This window comes from Polypterus senegalus, chromosome 3 (genome assembly GCF_016835505.1).
Source record: "Polypterus senegalus isolate Bchr_013 chromosome 3, ASM1683550v1, whole genome shotgun sequence".
NCBI classification, from domain to species: Eukaryota; Metazoa; Chordata; class Cladistia; order Polypteriformes; family Polypteridae; genus Polypterus; species Polypterus senegalus.
In genome coordinates this window covers 67,987,376-68,007,290 of record NC_053156.1, presented here as the reverse complement: position 1 = coordinate 68,007,290, position 19,915 = coordinate 67,987,376, and the positions used below count along the sequence as shown (strand labels likewise).

General features: G+C 36.9%; 1 protein-coding gene across 2 annotated transcripts in view; it reads right to left on the bottom strand.

Annotated features, from left to right (window-relative positions):
- Positions 1–19,915, bottom strand: part of med23 (mediator complex subunit 23) — a 203,474-nt gene that overhangs the window by 159,865 nt on the left and 23,694 nt on the right. For both annotated transcript variants that reach the window (XM_039747441.1, XM_039747442.1), the window contains exon 7: positions 15,369–15,470. In XM_039747441.1, coding sequence (XP_039603375.1) covers positions 15,369–15,470 — 102 coding nt within the window. The remainder of the gene's footprint in view (positions 1–15,368; positions 15,471–19,915) is intronic.

Here is a 19,915-nt window from a genome sequence, read left to right as displayed (position 1 = left end):
ATGATATATATATATATATACAGTTATATATGTATATGTATATATATGTGTCTGTGTGTGTGTATATATATATGTTGTATGTATGTATGTGTGTATATATATGGATATATAAATATATATATTATATATATATATATATATATGTATATTTATGTGTACGTATGTACAGTGGGTACGGAAAGTATTCAGACCCCCTTCAATTTTCAACTCGTGTTATTGCAGCCATTTGCTAAAATCATTTAAATTAACTTTTTCCCTCATTAATGTACACACAGCACCCCATATTCACAGACAAAAAAAAATTTTTTGAAATTATTGCAGATTTATTAAACAAGAAAAACTGAAATATCACATGGTCCTAAGTATTCAGACCTTTTGCTCAGTATTTAGTAGATTGAGCCAATATAGCCATGAGTCTTCTTGGGAAAGATGCAACAAGTTTTTCACTCCTGGATTTGGGGATCCTCTGCCATTCCTCCTTGCAGATCCTCTCCAGTTCTGTCAGGTTGGATGGTAAACGTTGGTGGACAGCCATTTTTAGGTTTCTCCAGAGATGCTCAATTGGGTTTAAGTCAGTGTTCTGGCTGGGCCATTCAAGAACAGTCACAATTGTTGTGAAGCCACTCCTTCGTTATTTTAGCTGTGTGCTTAGGGTCACTGTCTTGTTAGAAGGTAAACCTTCGGCCCAGTCTCTGGTCCTTAGCACTCTGAAGAAGGTTTTTGTCCAGAATATCCCTGTACTTGGCCACATTCATCTTTCCCTCAATTGCAACCAGTCGTCCTGTCCCTGCAGCTGAAAAACAACCCCACAGCATGATGCTGCCACCGCCATGCTTCACTGTGGAGACTGTATTAGATAAGTGATGAGCAGTGCCTGGATGTCTCCACGCATAACGCTTAGAATTAAGGCCAAAAAGTTCTCTCTTGGTCTCATCAGACCAGAGAATCTTATTTCTCACCATCTCAGAGTCCTTCAGGTGTCTTTTAGCAAACTCCATACGGGCTGTCATGTGTCTTGCACTGAGGAGAGGCTTCCGACAGGCCACTCTGCCATTAAGCCCTGACTGGTGGAGGGCTGCAGTGATGGTTGACTTTCTACAACATTCTCCCATTTCCTGACTGCATCTCTGGAGCTCAGCCAAAGTGATCTTTGGGTTCTTCTTTACCTTCTCCCCCGGTAGCTCAGCTTGGCCGGATGGCCAGCTCTAGGAAGGGTTCTGGTCATCCCATTTAAGGATTATGGAGCCAACTGTGCTCTTGGGAACCTTAAGGGCAGCAGAAATTTTTTGGTCAACTTGGCCAGATCTGTGCCTTACCACAATTCTGTCTCTGAGCTCTTCAGGCAGTTCCTTTGACCTCATGATTCTCATTTGCTCTGACATGCATTGTGAGCTGTAAGGTCTTATATAGACAGGTGTGTGGCTTTCCTAATCAAGTCCAATCAGTATAATCAAACACAGCTGGACTCAAATGAAGGTGATCTCAAGGATGATGAGAAGAAATGGAGAGCACCTGAGTTAAATATACGAGTGTCACAGCAAAGGGTCTGAATACTTAGGACCATGTGATATTTAATTTTTTTTTTTTTTTAATAAATCTGCAACAATTTCAAAAATTATTTTTTTTGTCTGTCAATATGGGGTGTTGTGTGTACATTAATGAGGGAAAAAATTAATTTAAATGATTTTAGCAAATGGCTACAATACAACAGAGTGAAAAATTGAAGGGGGTCTGAATACTTTCAGTGATCCCTCGGTATATCGAGCTTCGACTTTCGCGGCTTCACTCCATCGCAGATTTTAAATGTAAGCATATCTAAATATATCTCACGGATTTTCTGCTGGTTCGCGGATTTCTGCGGGCAATGGGTCTTTTAATTTATGGTACATGTTTCCTCAGTTTGTTTGCCCAGTTGATTTCATACAAGGGACGCTATTGGCGGATGGCTGAGAAGCTACCCAATCAGAGCACGTATTACGTATTAAATAAAACTCCTCAATGATATACAATATGCTTCACGCGCGGTGCTTTGCACACTTAAAAGCTCTAACAGCCCGTATTGATTTTTGATTGTTTGCTTTTCTCTGTCTCTCTCACTATCTCTGACATTCTCTGCTCTGACCAACGCTCCTCTAAAAAATGCTGAAAGACTACCTTCACATTGATCCCTTCATTGCGGCCGCTTTATCGCCGGTGCTTCGCATACATAAAAGCCCAACAGCCCTATTGATTTTTGATTGTTTACTTTTCTCTCTCTCTGATATTCTCTGCTACGCGCACTCCTTTGAAGAGGAAGATATGTTTGCATTCTTTTAATTGTGAGAAAGAACTGTCACCTCTGTCTTGTCATGGACACAGTTTAAACTTTTGACTAAAGAGTGTTATTTCATGTCTAGAGGGCTCTAATAATGTTAAAAAACGTATTCAGATGGTCGCAAACAGGTTTTCAATGCTCTAACTGCGAAAATATTAGATTTATAAATAAAGAATCCTACTACATGGAAATTCATTTATCTGTGTGGAGTGGATTACCCGCCATAAACAAGGGTTTACTGTATACCTGTGTGGAGAATATTTATAAACAGTGTGGGAGAGTTTATAAGGGCTGAAAATATATAAAAATAACCATACAAACATATGGTGTCCACTTCGCGGATTTTCACCTATCGAGGAGGGATTACTGTACATACATATATATAAATATATATTTTTTATACATATATATAAATACATATATATATACACATATATACTGTACATACATACATATACAGTACAGGCCAAAAGTTTGGATACACCTCCTCATTCAATGTGTTTTCTTTATTTTCATGACCATTTACAGCACTCCATCACTCTCCTTCTTGGTCAAATAGCCCTTACACAGCCTGGAGGTGTGTTTGGGGTCATTGTCCTGTTGAAAAATAAATGATCGTCCAACTAACCTGACTTCTGCACAACACAACTGCTGGTCCCAACCCCATTGATAAAGCAAGAAATTCCACTAAATAACCCTGATAAGGCACACCTGTGAAGTGAAAACCATTTCAGGTGACTACCTGTTGAAGCTCATCGAGAGAATGCAAAGAGTGTGCAAAGCAGTAATCAGAGCAAAGGGTGGCTATTTTGAAGAAACTAGAATATAAAACATGTTTTCAGTTATTTCACTGTTCACTATTTTCTGTTAAGTACGTAACTCCACATGTGTTCATTCACAGTTTTGATGCCTCCAGTGAGAATCTACCAATGTAAATGGTCATGAAAATAAAGAAAACACATTGAATGAGGAGGTGTGTCCAAACTTTTGGCCTGTACTGTATATACATATATACACATATATACACATATATATACTGTATACATTATATATTATATATATAGGCGTACCTTGCATAACTGAATAACCCTTATAGCACAATAACAATTCCATATATTTATGGTCACTACGGTATTTGGACTTAATAATCATGTGGGAAAAGGCTGACTCGCATAAATAAATACAGCTGAATAATGCAGTCAAGGAGGTAGCACATTTCCTTATGTTTGGGTACTTTTCCTCTATGAGTAAGTTCCAAAACTGTCCATGAGCCCCAGACGTCAGCTGAATGTCATCCTGTAGTGCCAAAATCTCATCCTCCACTGTAGAGGAGTTTTAGGTGAAACAGTGTTGCAATTTCTGATGCTTATGCTTAATGATCAAGTTACTCACCCGGAGCGATGCTTCGGTGTCTGGCTTTGCTTCTGAATTCAACAGAGTGAAAAATGACGGCTGTCCGATTTTACTCACCTCACCTTTTTCTTTCTCAGATCACTTTTCGGAAAGAAGTCAGTTTCGTAGTTTTTATGAACAGTTTGAAAGTGCCTCTTCACATTTTCCTTCTTTGGAATAGCAATGATAGATTGAAAGATCAGACAAACACACTTCGATTGTGACATTGTGAGAAAAAAATTCCTCTTCCAACTCCACATGTCCAACACACCCCCCAAACCAATTATTTTTTCATACCCCTTCTTTAGTCGATTTAAATTGGAAGGCTAACTAGATCACTTTTACATCATTTTATTGTGCGTGCAGGATGACCCGTGTTTTAGAAGAAAAGAGATCTCAGACTGGCTGTATGTCAATCAAGTGGCAAATGCCATAGAGAGGATATGATAGACTAACATCTAACAAACAATTTTTTGAATGCAACGCAATCTACCTGCACTACCGTTCCGATCTACCAGTCGATCGCCATCAACGTTTTGGGCACCCCTGATGTAGCAGATTAAATTGAACATACAAAAAAACAAAATCAATTTCAATTATCCATTTATTGGAGTAATAGCATCAGGGTAATTTCTGAATATCAAAATATTTTGATATTTTTATAATGAAACTATAGACCACAGGTGTTACCTGTTCAATTTTTATTAACAAAATGAAATTGTGTACATGTCTTACTAAGTGACTATAAAAATAGCACACTAAAAATCCCTTAAAATACATGCTTGACCTAATAAAAAAAATGTAGAGAAAATATTTAGCTATAATAAATGTGGCATTAAAGAAAATAAAATACTTGTCATATGTACAAGCTGTCATAAAAAGAAATTAAAAATAAACAAAAAGTAGTAATTTGTAAATTTAGTTTGACCTGTATTCAAACAAAAACAGCATAGACAAGGTATTCCATGTTTTACCTAATCAGTTCCATTGTTTTTTGAAGATATATGCTTATTCTGAAATTATTGCCTGCCACACCCTGCATTACTTTGGTATGGGGGAGTTTAGGACTATTAATCATGTGACAAGTTTAAATAAAAATGTGATGTGAAACAGGTTAGGCAATTATTTCGTTATATAAGGAGTTTCCAAAAAAAGGCAGAGTGCTTCAAGAGCATGGGATGAGTCAAGGCTCACCATATTGCCAACAGATGTGTCAGTGAATAGTCCAGCACTTTGAGAACAATGCTCCAAAAGACAAAATAGAAGGATTTTGGGCATTTCACTTTATAAAAACCATAATATAATTAAAATATGCAAGGAATACACCATTCCTCATTCACATGAATGACCAGTTCCCCTCTCCTGGCTCCTTTCCACACCACAGTGGGTTCCTGCTTGAATAAAATGAAATCCATCCAGTATTAAAACAGTGTCAGGTATATCAAGGTCAAGCCAGCTCTCTTTAAAGCACAAATTGTAAGTGTAGAAAGTTCATCAATCATGTCCCATTATAATATGATAGACCAGTTCTAAAACCCTTTCGTTTTGCTTTTACTCTTACACCTGAACGCCACCCTCTCCATCTGTGGACAAACCGCTGCTGCAGTTAAATGTAACTGAGCTGCTTAGGTACTCACAATCGTAGAAGTAGTAGTCAATTATGGGAGTATTTAATACATCCCACTTTTCTCCGCATCTCTTACTGTTTCAGGTGTTGCACACATAAGGAAACCTTCGGGCCTTTTTTTTTTGTTCTTTATTTCGCCTTATACAATTTCTTGCATTAGGAATTAGTTAGTTTTCACATACCCCTTGGGGTCAGAGCGCAGGGTCAGCCATTGAACAGCTTTGTGACTCCATCTAAGTTTGAAGCCCATTTGAAGTGCAGTCATAACAAGTCGGCTCTTGGGTTTGCATGCATTGCAGTTTGTTGGTAAATTTAAAATCCTTTTTATCCAATTTCTAGTAGTTACAATCAGTGACAAGCCAGATCAATTCTAATTTTAAATAAAACTAATAAGTAAGTTCAAAGCAAAAAGAAAAACAGTGAGAAATATGGAACTTCTGCAATTTCCTGTACTGATGCACCAGTTTTTATATTGGTATTAGCTTTAACGTTGACATTAGATTTTGTTAAGTCAGACTTAACTACATTTGTATATCAAAATAATGTAAGTTGACTTATCTATACAACATTGAATCTCTGTCCTCCTGTCTGTTTAAGCATTACACAAAAAACACCACACCTGTTTCTACGAGGGACATATTTTCATAGGAAACAGGACAGGGAGAGTAGTAATTGGACAATAAAAAGTTAGTACGACGCTGGGAAAATTGCATCACATAGGAAGGTGACTATGTAGAAAAGTGAAATTCTTAATAAACAAAGTAAAAAAAAAAGTGTGGAAACTTTTTGAATGTCCCTCATACAAAACTGCAGTTATTTCCAGTATAGGCTAACTTTGAATAAAGGCTAATAAAATTTTACATTTTCGACCAATAAATACCTAGCTAAATATAAAAAACATTTGCCATTTTTGTGGAACCTTGTGCCTTTAAATGAAAATATGTCCAGAACACAAAAAGAATCAGAAATGATTGCACATCAAAATAACACAAATTTCAAGCATTTATCTAATTTAAGTGTCGTAAATAAGAATATGTTTGCTTCTCAATAACTCTTTAAAAGATGATCGTATCAAAATCTGTTCCATCTTTTCTGAATGTTCATTATAAGACAAACACAAATGTTATATTGAATTTTTGCCAGAGAAAATAATAAGCAAATGAATGACTCATTTGTCATAACATCCTTGCTTATGCTGGAGTAACAAAAGTGTTTTGAAATGCTGCATGTGAGAGGGGACAGACACTGTGTGGGGAATCACCAGGAATACTGCTCTGGAGGACAAGGGTGTATGTGCCACTCAACCCTCATTTGTATCTGAGCAATCGAGTTGTATAGCATGACTGTGTTGCATTCTAGATGCTCTATAACATTTCAGTATTATTACTGAAAACAGTAATCTATCAACGATATAACTGTAGAGCTACACTTTCGCTTTTAGTTATTTTGATAGAATACCATTACAGTAATCTATACGTGAAGTGACGCAGGCATTAACCAATACTTTAGTACTGTGTAGCGTAAGAACAGGACGAAGTCTAGAAACGTTACTTATAAGGGAGGAATTATTTAATAATAACAATAATAATATATTATTATTATTTAATAATTACACTAATCCCTCCTTGATCGCGGGGGTTGCGTTCCAGAGTCCCCCAAAACCCCCCCACCAATAGGTGAAAATCCGGAAAGTAGAAACCATATGTTTGTATGGTTAGTTTTATATATTTTAAGCCCTTATAAACTCTCCCACACTGTTTATAAATATTTCCTGCACAGTTATACAGCATAAACCCTTTGTATTCTCTTAGATATTAGGTAAGATTCATTGAAATTATGTACTTACTAAGCCCCATACACTCACCCCGCAGATGGCGCCTCAACCCGCTTCTATTAGCTGACGAGAATTGTACTGAATTTATATCCAAACAAATCAAATTCTTTCTAGAGACAAATACATCCCCCCGAGATCTCTGCAGGAATACTCTGGGAAACTCTTAAGGCCTTCTTAAGAGGACAGATTATCTCATATCTTTCCCACAGAAATAAATCCAAGAAAGTAGCAGAGATAAAAAGCAAATTACTAAAATAGATGAAGAACATGCCAGACTACCAAGCGAGACTCTACATAGAGGAGGCAGGCTCTACATTCAGAATTAAACATCTTGACAACTAAAGAAACTGAACAACTAATTTACAAATCCAGACATCATTATTATGAACATGGAGAGAAAGCTAATAAGCTTTAAGCTGAACAAATTCACAAGCAAGAATGCAACGCAATCTCGTAATCACTAACACTAACGGAGATAAAATCATCGAACACAAAAATATAATGCACACTTTCAGAGACTACTATAAATCCCTATATACTACTGAGTTTAAAGAAGACAATATACAATCTAATGCATTTCTGGATATATTACAAATACCACAAATAGACGCTTTTAGTGTGGAGGAACTTGATAAACCTCTGCATTATCAGAATTACTAGATGCTATAAAGTCACCCAAGGTGGAAAAGCAGCAGGCCCTGATGGCTACCCTGCAGAGTTTTACAAGAAATTCTCCGCTCAGCTAGCTCCCTCCTATTAGCAACATTTACAGAAGCCAGAGATAACCAATTTCTTCCACAAACCTTCGCCAAGCACTAATCACTGTCTTTCCAAAACAAAATCAGGACTTATTACAATGTGCATCATACAGACCAATTTCACTTCTGAATAACGACGTTAAAATACTCTCTAAAATCATAGCTAGAAGGATGGAGAAAGTGCTCCCTCGTAATATCACAAGACCAAACTGGATTTATTAGGGGCCACACTTATCTTCAAATCTTCGACGCCTGTTTAATGTAATATACTCACCAACTAAATCAAACACCCCAGAAATATTATTATCATTGGATGCAGAAAAGCATTCGACATGATTGAATGGAAATACCTTTTACTATATTGGAGAAGTTTGGGTTTGGCCCAACATTTGTGCATGGATTAAATTACTGTATACTAACCCAGAAGCTTCAGTTTGCATCAATAACATTTGCTCAGACTACTTTAAACTAGAACGTGGCACTAGACAAGGATGCCCTTGTCACCGCTGCTGTTTGCATTGCCATTGAACCACTGGCAATACATTGTCGAAATACTGATCAGATAAAGGGGATTAGCAGAGAAGGACTGGAACAGAAAATCTCATTATATGCAGATGACATGGTACTGTATATATCGGACCCAGAAAATTCTGTGCCTGCAGTCTTAGCAGCACTCACAGAATTTCAAAAGATCTCTGGTCTCAGAATTAATCTGAATAAAAGTGTACTCTTTCCAGTGAATTCTCAAGCATATAATATTAGATTAGACACCCTACCTTTTATCATTGCAGAACAGTTTAAATACCTGGGTAAACATCACAAGTAAACATAAAGCTCTTTATCAACAAAATTTCACGCCTGCATGGAAAAAATTAAACAAGACTTGCATAGATGGTCAACCCTTCATCTCACACTAGCTGGAAGAATTAACACTGTTAAGATGAATATTCTTCCTAAGCTCCTTTTTATTTCAAAACATCCCAATATACATTAATAAATCATTCTTTAAGCAATTAGATTCAACAATAACCTCATTTATTTGGAATTCAAAACATCCACGCATCAAAAGAGCGACCCTACAAAGACAAAAGGCAGAAGGCGGCATGGCTCTACCTAACTTCCAGTTTTATTACTGGGCAGCAAATATACAGGCGATAAGAACCTGGACACAAATAGAAGAACATACACAGGCTTGGACCGCAATAGAAGTAAAATCCTGCAGTACTTCTTTGTATTCCTTGCTCTGTGCTCCAATAAACACACGCTATCGGCAATACACTAATAACCCAATTGTGCTCCACTCACTTAGAATCTGGAACCAATGTAGAAAGCATTTTAAGACGGAGAAGCTTCTATCTGTGGCACCCTGCAAGAGAACCACCTCTTTCAACCTTCACAAACATATGCAGTTTTTAATATCTGGAAAAAATGTGGAATTAACTTGCTTAGAGATCTTTATATAGACAACGCCTTTGCATCCTATGAACAATTACATTCCAAATTTAACATTCCAGCTACACATTTCTTTCACTATCTTCAAATCAGGAACTTTGTTAAACAGAACCTTCCAGATTTTCCTCATCTTGCACCCTCATCCACGCTGGAAAAATATTGCTCAATCAAGGATTAGACTCCATCTCTACAATATATAAAATCATTTTACAATCCCTTCCTTTCAAAGATCCAAGAGGACACTGGGAAAAGATCTCTCAATTAATATATCAGAAAAGGAGTGGAAAGTAGCAATGCAGAGAATTCACTCAAGCTCCATATGCAAAGCATACAATTATACAACTCAAAATTATATATCGAGCACATCTGTCTCGACTAAAACTCCAAAATGTTTCCAGGGCATGATCCAACCTGCGAACGTTGCAGCCAAGCCCCAGCCTCACTGGGTCACATGTTCTGGGCCTGCACCAAATTAACATTATTCTGGACAAAAAATTTTAATTACCTTTCAGACAGCCCTGGACTCACAATCCCTCCTAACCCATTAACAGCTGTGTTTGGGGTTCTTCCAGAGGGCTTAAAGTGGAGAAGGACAAACAAACTGTGATTGCATTCACTACACTGTTGGCACGCAGACTTATTCTGATAAACTGGAAGAACCCAAACTCTCCTCTTTAAGTCAGTGGGAAACCGATGTGTTATATTATTTGAAATTGGAAAAATCAAATACTCAGTTAGAGGATCCGTACAGACTTTTTTCAAAACATGGCAGGATCTAATCAGTAATATTTTAAAATAAGTTTATAAAGCACAGAGAATTTATTAATTTAGGTATGTTTACAAGCCTTAAATTTTACACGCTTGGCTTGCTCTCTCTCTCGGGGTGGGGAACGATCTGTTCTTAACTCAATTCTTCTTTTTGTAAAAACTTGATTGTTTTGTATGGATTGTAATAAAATTAATAAAAAAAAAAAAAGAAATTACGTATGTAAACACACTGTTACTCACCAACAATGACACGACGACTTGTCCAATAACGATGAGTTTAGTTTTACAGCACAACAAAGGAGAGCGTTACAGCTCTTCTAAAGGAGCCTCTTCAGGCAACTGTATATCACCGCTGTTGTTGTTCTTCCTGCAGACTTCAATCCATATCCCTAAAGCAGATTCCATCCAGACTACTTTCTTATTACATCCACTTACAACTCATTTTGCACCCTGGTTAAAAGGACACTGCGGCCGTAGATCTTATATTTCTTTCCTACTTTTTAAACAAAAAGAATCATAGCCTCATTGAAGTATTAGCAGGAGCAGATCGTTTTGAAGCCATAATGAAGGGCTTGACTATGCACAAAAGTTAACTCTTTACACAGCGAAACACGTTGACGCTGAATGAGCGAGACGAGACTTCCTGGTTAACACTGCATTCAGCACACAGGAACTTAACTGCGTGCTCTGATTGGTTAGCTTCACAGTCAGGAGAACTTAACTGCGTGCTATGATTGGTTAGCTTCTCAGTCATCCGCCAATACCGTCCCTTGTATGAAATCAACTGGGCAAACCAACTAAGTAAGCATGTACAGGAAGTAAAAAGACCCATTGTCCGCAGAACCCGCGAAGCAGCGATAAATCCGCATTATATATTTAGTTATGCTTACATATAAAATCCGCGCTAGAGTGAAGCCGCGAAAGTCGAAGCGCGATATAGCGAGGGATTACTGTACCATTATTAGTGTATAAATGGATATAAATAATTGCATGTAAACAATTTGCCAAAATCTGCTGTATGTAAATGATACTGTTTAAAACGTTATTGTTTTTTTTCCCATCAGAAAACCCGGTTTCCACGTCTACCTGTATTAGTTTAAATGGCACTTTTACCACTCGCAATAGGGCGGATGCACTGACTTATCGTGTCGACTGGGCAACACAGTGAGTGCAGCATCTATCTATATATGTCTATGTTTTCCGTAGACTGCTACAGGAAGATACTCTCTCGACCATTGGCATTGGTTTTGCTCCTTGCTATTTTCGTTATATTGCGACGGTGGTTTCCTAAGCCTTTGTTATACTGAATTCCTTTCTCACCATTTTCCATTCCTATTCTTACACCGCCGTATGCTACGGTGGGCTTCGGCTAATACAAATAAATAAACACTATGTTAGAGAACTCCTTCATGCATATCCATACGTTAATAAATGTAGGAGACAAAGGAAAATTAGAATTTAACAGTCTGAATGTATAAAGCCGAATGGCTCGAATTTTATTATTACTAAAGTATAGTATTAAATTGATAATCAAATATTAAAGGTTTTTTTAAACAGTAGACAATTAGAAAAAATCCTCTGTTAAAGAGAAAAGTATAAAACTAGGGTTCTTCAAATGGAAGTGATGTTTTCAAAACCCTTTTAGAGAGATTGAATAAGGCTGATGCAATGTTGTTTGCTGTTGATGAATCCACCAATGGTGGTGACATCACACAACTATGTGTGTACATTGAGAGTTTTCAACAAGAAGTGTTTTCGCGAGGACTTGCTCACTCTAATTTCACTAAAGGTAAGCACAACAGGGGAAATAACATTTTAGAAAATTGACTTTATTTTTTAATGAAAACAGGCTAGATTTGCAATGAGTAAATCTGCTAGTAATAGATGGCTCCCCTTCCATGGCAGAAAGGGTGCAGGGTCTGATACACCACCTGGCTTAACACTAGAATTACCAAAGCCTACGAAAAAACTTGTAAATCCGTCCCACCTTAAATCCCTTTGCACCTCTCCATCAGCATCTTTTGTCTTGTAAACGTCTCGATAAGCAGCAAGCAGCCTGCTATCACATTCCCCCACCGCTGCAGTTTTCACAGCTCAAGTCTGTTTGCCTGCATGCCAGTTGCTTAGAGTTGTAAAGAGTAAATACTATATCGTTATTTGGAACACATGCATTTCATGTGTGTTCCGTGTCTATAACAATCTATGTAAACACATTGTTAAAACAGAAACATTTTTCATGTTTTAGTAATAATTGACAAAATGTAGACATGAAGCATATAATGTGTGAAGCCTAAAGTCCAAATATCAATCACTTTCACAAAAGGTACAAGTATAACAAAACAAGTACACTTTTACTCAAGAATATAACTGCAGAAAAAGAACCCGCGATAGGGTGCGACATTGACACAGCTTTAAAATGACCGCTTTGGTCGCACAGCGGTAAGAACTGCTGACTGGTAATCGAAAGGTCACAAGTTCGACTCCGGATGACTCAGTTTTGAGAAGTGAGCTGCTCTTATTCTTACTATTTTAGAATAGTAACATAAATTTGATTTGAGTCTGTAACAGCCAGTGTAAATTTACGGTACTTGTAAAGGTTAGCTTTGTTTTGTTTTTTTATTCAGTTTTATTCTCCCATTCATGTTCATGCTCCCCCTGATCTGACACTGCTGTTTTCACATAAAGACACGTTATAACAGTGGTGAACTCAGATGATGATGAGGGTTCTACATCAGAGAAAGAATGCACGTCGCACTTTTGCCATCACTGTACTTTGTATATGTACACGGCAAGCTCTGCAGTCGACTTGTGACTTTATGTTGTAGGAAACAAGTAAATAAATCAAGGTAAATAACATTCGATCTGACTTTTATATACAAAGTACAGCAACGGAAGCTTCCACCAGCAGCTATAGACTCTTCAGTATGCGAGAGACTCTCCACGCTAGTGTTTAGATCTGGATGGTGTATGTGCCCATAAAAAAAAGTCTGAATGCATTCTCGTACAATTGCTTGCCACTGAAGTGTCAGCATGCACTTTCGTGGCATTACACATGTATTTTTTGAGCATGCCCGTGTCGATCAAACATAGAAGACACTTCGGTCTACTTGTGATTTTACGCTGTAGGAAGTAAATAAATCAGAGTAAATACGTAAATAACATTCGATCTGGCTTTTATATACAAAGTATGTCAAAAGTGTGACGTGCATTCTTTCTCCGATGTAGAACCCTCATCATCACCCGAGTTCAACTCTGCTATATCTCTCAACTCTCTCTATACCTATGCCTCTGTTTTTTGCAAGTGCAGCTTTGACATCATGGACCATAAGGTGCATACTAATTCAACATGAGCAGGAACACTCAATAAAACTAAATAAAAAAAAAATTCAAGTGACAATGAGATACCAATAAGGCAGATTCACTAGCGTTTGTGTTGCAAGAGATCGCTGCTTTTCTCCGCAGCTGTTGCCCTAAAAAAGCAGATAAATTTATATCCATAATGCTAGACAAGACATTTATCTGACATCTTCCAACATTTAAATGGACTTAATATTGGTCTGCAAGGCAAGAACAGTGATTTTGTGGAAAAACAGATTTAAAAAGATACTTGACTTATATTCAAATGATTTAACTGCAGAGGAAATGTTTCATTTCCAGAGACTGCCTGATTTAATAAATAACTCCGCAACTGCAGAAATTACTATAACTAATATATATAGAATATATAATTTTTAAGTTAAGGGCAGCAAGTTAAGGCAAACTTAAAGTAAAGACAAGTTAAGTGCAAACATTTCTACAAGGTTTGACATTTTTGACATTGCCACTGCAGTGATGTAATTTTCGAAGAATCCATTTACAATTGATGTGGGATGAGAGTTTGCATCAAAAACTTGCGTCACTTGATTTAGGTACCTTGCAATTAGAACTGACAGAACTGCAAGAATCATATTAAGTAAAACAGAAGTTTTGATCTGTGGGATATGTACAATTTTGGACAGAACTGAGTCAGGTCCAGTTCCCAAACGCTAAAAGGTTGGCTATTTTTCTTCTAACAATGTTTACTATGACATACAAGTGAGTCAAGCTTTTTGCATATTAATGCAATAAAAACAAACACTTGTTCCCACCTTACAAGCACCCACATCCATCAACTGCTCTCACTTCATATGAAGCTAACTTTAATGCTCTTGCAAAGTCAAGTAAGCGCAATTTTAGTCACTAGAAAACAAATATAGTACTGGTTGTTAAATGTGTACCATATATAAACAAACGTAAAAGAGAAGTAAAGAAAAAAGAACGAGCGTTAACTGATATTGGGAACATGTAATTTAACATGTGGTCCCGTGGATGTATTGTTTTCCTAAAATTAAAAGTGATTGTAACAAATGTATAAAATGTAATTATAACAAATATAAGAAAAAGTAATACAGTGTCAAGGGACTAATTATCCAGACCATTGTTATTCAGTTAAATGGCATTCCAAGATAAACCTGTAAGAATTTTTTTTTGTCCCTAATTCATATTGATTTAAATAACTAATAATAATATCAACAATTAAATATTCAATATTAATGTCAATAAATACTCTGTGATACACATTACATTTAATGTTGTTCTTCTCGTTCACATGAATTATGCTTGGCCCTCCCAACATTTAAAATTTAGTAATCTGGCCTGCCAGAGGAAATAGTTGAAGAACCCTGGTATAAACCAACAGTCTATTGGTTCTAGAATGCTAGAAAAGGTCCAGAGAAGAGCGACTAGGCCGATTCCAGGGCTACGGGGGTTGAATTGTGAGGAAAAATTAAAAGAGCTGAGCCTATACAGTTTAATAAGCAAAAGAAGATTAAGAGGTGACATGATTGAAGTGTTTAAAATTATGAAGGGAATTAGTACAGTGGATCGAGACTATTATTTTAAAATGAGTTCAATGAGTTCATCAAGAACACAGGGACACAGTTGGAAACTTGTTAAAGGTAAATTTCGCACAAACATTAGGAAGTTTTTCTTTACACAAAGAACGACAGACACTTGGAATAAGCTACCAAGTAATGTGGTAGACAGTAGATGTCAGGGACTTTCAAACCCGACAATGTTTTTTTTGGAAGAAATAAGTGGATAGGACTAGCGAGCTTTGTTGGGCTGAATGGCCTGTTCTCGTCTAGATGTTCTAATGTTCTATATATCTACATAAAACATCTTGAACAAATGAAAATAACTTACCCAGTGTGATAGTTTTCCTTCGGGATATAGTTTTCTGATTTCCGTAATGGCAAAATAAGCAGGCAAAAGACAGGCATTTCTATCCAAAATATATTCCACGACCTAAAATAAAGTTAAAAGTACTTAGATGAACTAAAAGAAACAAATGAAATCAGTTTCCTTTTTAAAGGACATATGGTAAGTTTGATGGAACATCACTTTTAGAGTTGTTGGGAGAGAAGGTTAAAAGTTTAAATCTCTCTCCTCTGTTTTATGTTATTGCAGTTGACAATTTGTGGCTGGAACACCAACTTGTGCAGCGAGATATGTAGTCAGGTTTGGGCTGCAGCCAGACTTCACACAGAGACAGTAATAATCCAGAAGCAACCATTATGTACTTATGCGAATAACAATATAATTGAAAGAAATTTTTATATAAAAATAAACACATTCAATTTTCTTAATACAAAATGCCACTGTGCCAATTCCCATTGTGAAACGATTGTTGATTCAATGTATGAGAGTTCTTTCATTTTGCAAATAATAAATATATGCACTTCTAGTTAGGTTTCCTGGCTTTGCCCAGAAAATTTCATAAAACAATGGGCATCAGCTATAGTGCTGTCGGTTAAATCAGATGCATCAGAAGCAGTGGTGGAAAGAGTACTAAAAAAACTCTACTCAAGTAAAGTATTGTTCCTTCAACAAAAATGCACTTACCATATATGCTACTTTATAAGTCGGGTCTTGAAACCTAAAAAATCTATCATAAAATCAGACCCCAACTTATATGCCCGTTCAAAAATGCGACATAAAATTTTTTTTTTTTCATCTTCTTGCCTCCTCTAATCTTGCATCAGTTTCTCAGACACATCGAATTTTGTTGCAGCAGCGCAGTTACCAATTTCTTTCTCTCCTTCAACGACATTTAATTTAAAACTAGCTTCAAATTTTCTTCTGATTGAACGCTCCATCGTAGATAAGGAATGCTCTTACGATAAAGGTGTATGAGGGTGTGAGATACAAAAAACACAAATCAGTGCTAACGTTGCTTTGGAATAGTTTGGGTATTCAGGCGCAATAGAGAGAGAGAGAGAGAGAAAGAAAGAGGTTAAGAGCACGCAATGATACAGTCCATTGCCGCACCCACATAGAAAAAAAAAGGCAGTGTGCTCTGTGGTTATTCTCTCAGATGGATGTTAGCGCATCATAATCCCTTGTACCAATAGCATGAGTTTTCCACATTTGACATATATGACCGACATTATAAAATACCAGAAATTATACAGTAAAATCAAGTTCCAAATTATCCATGGGTGAGCTTATCTGCGAGTATATACGGTAAGAAAAAGCAACTTACATGGAAACTACTCGGGTAAAAAAGTTACCCAATTAAAAGTACAACTTAGTCTTGTTATGAAAAAATGAACCTAAATTAGTAAATATCTATGTTACAGTTTATGTAGTTATTTACTACATAATATAGTATATTTTGGTAAATATCAGCAGAATATACAACAGATTTTATTTATTAACAGCAATATTCATGAAATGCATACAGAAACAACTAGAAACAATGTTGTGTATATACCTAGCAATTACATTTCAAAACTCCAAATACTGTGTACAGTACATTCCTAGGCAAGGTATAGTAAGCAACTAATCAGAATTATACTTAATATACAGTTATTTAACAATGCAGTCCATAGTCGTAAATTACAAACCATAATCTGAGACAGCACAGACTTCAGTGGGGGAGTAAACAAAAACTGCAGTAATAGACAAAACACATTAAAAAGGAATTTACTGTACATCTGGACAGCAAAAGGGTTTTTAATCATGTTGATATTAGGCAAGCTGATTCCACAGAGCACAAGCACACAGATGGGCTAGATGGACATCAAGGCCAGGAAAGGAAGCAGACCCGGAAGGAAGATATGGACAGACAGCTGCTGTAGAAGCAGAGAGATCACTAGGGAACTGTTATTCCCAGCACGCTAGATGGCAGCAGGCCCGGATATCCCCACCCAGTGGGAAGCCAGCAGGGCATGCCGAGAAATGTAGTCTGGCAGGGCAGCCCTGCTGGAGTCATGGGGTGCCGCAAGAGGGTGTTCCAGGGAAACAAGCTTCCTACTCAAATAATGGACTTCCATGTGACCCAAAAGTACTTCCATTGGGCAATCGCCTTGGCACCGGAAGTACTCCCGGGTCTGTAATAAAAGGGACCGCACTCCCTTATTCAGGCGAGTTGGAGCTGGGTGGTAGAGAGGCAACACTTGACTGGAGGAGGGCAGTGCGGTGGTGAGAGAACATATTGTGGAGAGAAAAAGACCAGTGTTTTGTGCGTATTGGTAATACTTTTGGAGGTATTTAAATAAAATCTTTGTTTATTTTTGATAAAGGACTGTGTTTTTGTGATCGTGTTGGGGTTTGGGGCTCAATGATGCCCTGGGTTTATCACAATGTACTTGTGACACACTCCCTCAAAAACATGAAAGTACTGAAAAAGAAAATCAAATATACAGTGGCATGCAAAAGTTTGGTCACCCTTGCTTAAAATGTCTGTTACTGTAAATAAATAATTGAGCAGATCGACAAAAGGCCTAAAGTTAATGATGACATATTTCTTAAGATATTTTAAGCAAGATTACATTTTTATTCCCATCACTCACAGGTACAAAGTAGCAAAAAAATAAAAAACGGCCTGAAGCAAAAGTTTGGGCACCCAACAAGGTCAGTACTTAGTAACAAACCCCAAGTATGACAGATTGTAAATGCTTTTTGTAGCCAGCTAAGAGACTTTCAAAATTTCCATCCATGCATCCTTGTAAAAGGCTTCAAATTCTGAAAGCTTTTTAGGCCATCTTGCATGCACTGTTCTTTTGAAATCTACATATCCAGAGATTTTTCAAGGATGTTTAGGTCAGGGGATGTGAAAGCCCTAGCAAAACAGCCAGCTTTCTCCTCTTGAGGGATTCCATTGTAGACTTTTTTACAGGTGGTCTAAGGTCTGCTTCCAGAATATGCTGGTATTTATTTGAATCAATTCTTTCCTCTTCCAATGACATGTTCCCTGTGCCATGGGTTGCAACACAAGCCCAAAGCCTGATTGAACCACCCCTAAGCTTAATAGTTGGAAAGAACTCTTTTGTCTCCAAACATACCTTTGCAAATTGTGACCAAAAAGTTCAATTTTGTCTTCATCAGTCCACAGGACTTGTATCCAAAATGTATCAAGCTTATTTAGACGTTAATTTGTAAACTTTCAGTTTCGAGGATAAGACACAGGAAAGGTTCTCTTCTGCCGCCTCTACCATGAAGGTCATGTTTGTTCAGGTGTTGTTGCACAGTACAACAGTGCACCACCACACCAGAGTCTGTTAAATCTTCCTGATGGTCTTTTGCAGTCAAACAGTGGTTTTTATTTGCCTTTCTCAGTACTCCCAGAAAGTTTTCTTGGTCTTCCAAACTTTAACTTGACCTCCACTGATCCTGTTAACTGCCGTTTCTTAATATTACGAACTGAGGAAACCGCTGCCTGAAAATGCTTTAATATCTTCTTGTAGCCTTCTTCTGCTTTGTGAGTCCTAGTCAGCTGCTTAGAGGAGCACATGTTTGCTGATTGTTGGGACAATATTTGAGGAGTAACAGAATTTATGCAGCTTTGCAATTTGCATCACCTGGGGGTTTCCGAACTATGACTGTGAACAAGCTGTAGCCTTGATAAGCTAATTAAGCTCTAAGACCTATGTAAACGTTATCTGAGACATCAAATATCTCTGGGTGCCCAAACATTTGCAAGGTGCTCCTTTCCTTTTTTCACTATACAATTGTACAAAACAAAAACAATACACTAATCTTGCATACAATGCTAAAATGTGTCATGTTTAACTTATCCCTTTTGTTGATCAGTTGATCTTCTGCTCAATTAACTATTCACAGTAACAGATCTCTAACAAAAAGGGTCATTGACTATTTCTAATCTAAAGTACATGTCTACTGGTCCTATATATATTGTCACTTATTACTTGAATTATGTGCTTAGAAAAATACAATGCTGTGTGTTGGCTTCTGATTATGTGTGGTGTCTAAAGAAAGGTGCTTTTAAGACAATAAAGTAGTATTTGATAAGTGTACCTCACTTATTTATTATGCACTTAATATTTTTTTAAAAGGTGCTGCCTATTATTGTAGCTTATGCTTTCAGACAACTGGACACTAATTCAATCTTAACAATACTTGAGTACAGTGGCGGATTTACAGGTCATGTAGAAGACCTTCATAGAGTCATTTCTTTTACCAAAAATGTAAATAATTTAACAGTTAAATTACTGATAATTGAGCTGCCAATCATTAAAACCTAAAAGGGTCAGAAGCAAAGACGACTGTATGCTTCAAATTTGTACAAATAATGCAGTAAACAATTAAAATTCTATTATCATGATCACTAGATTGAACAAAAGAAACATAACCAATTGTATCTCAAATACTGTAAGCTACACTGAAAAGGGAATTAGGCAAATGATAAGTAATAATAATATTATTTGGTCTATGTAGTTGCTTATTCT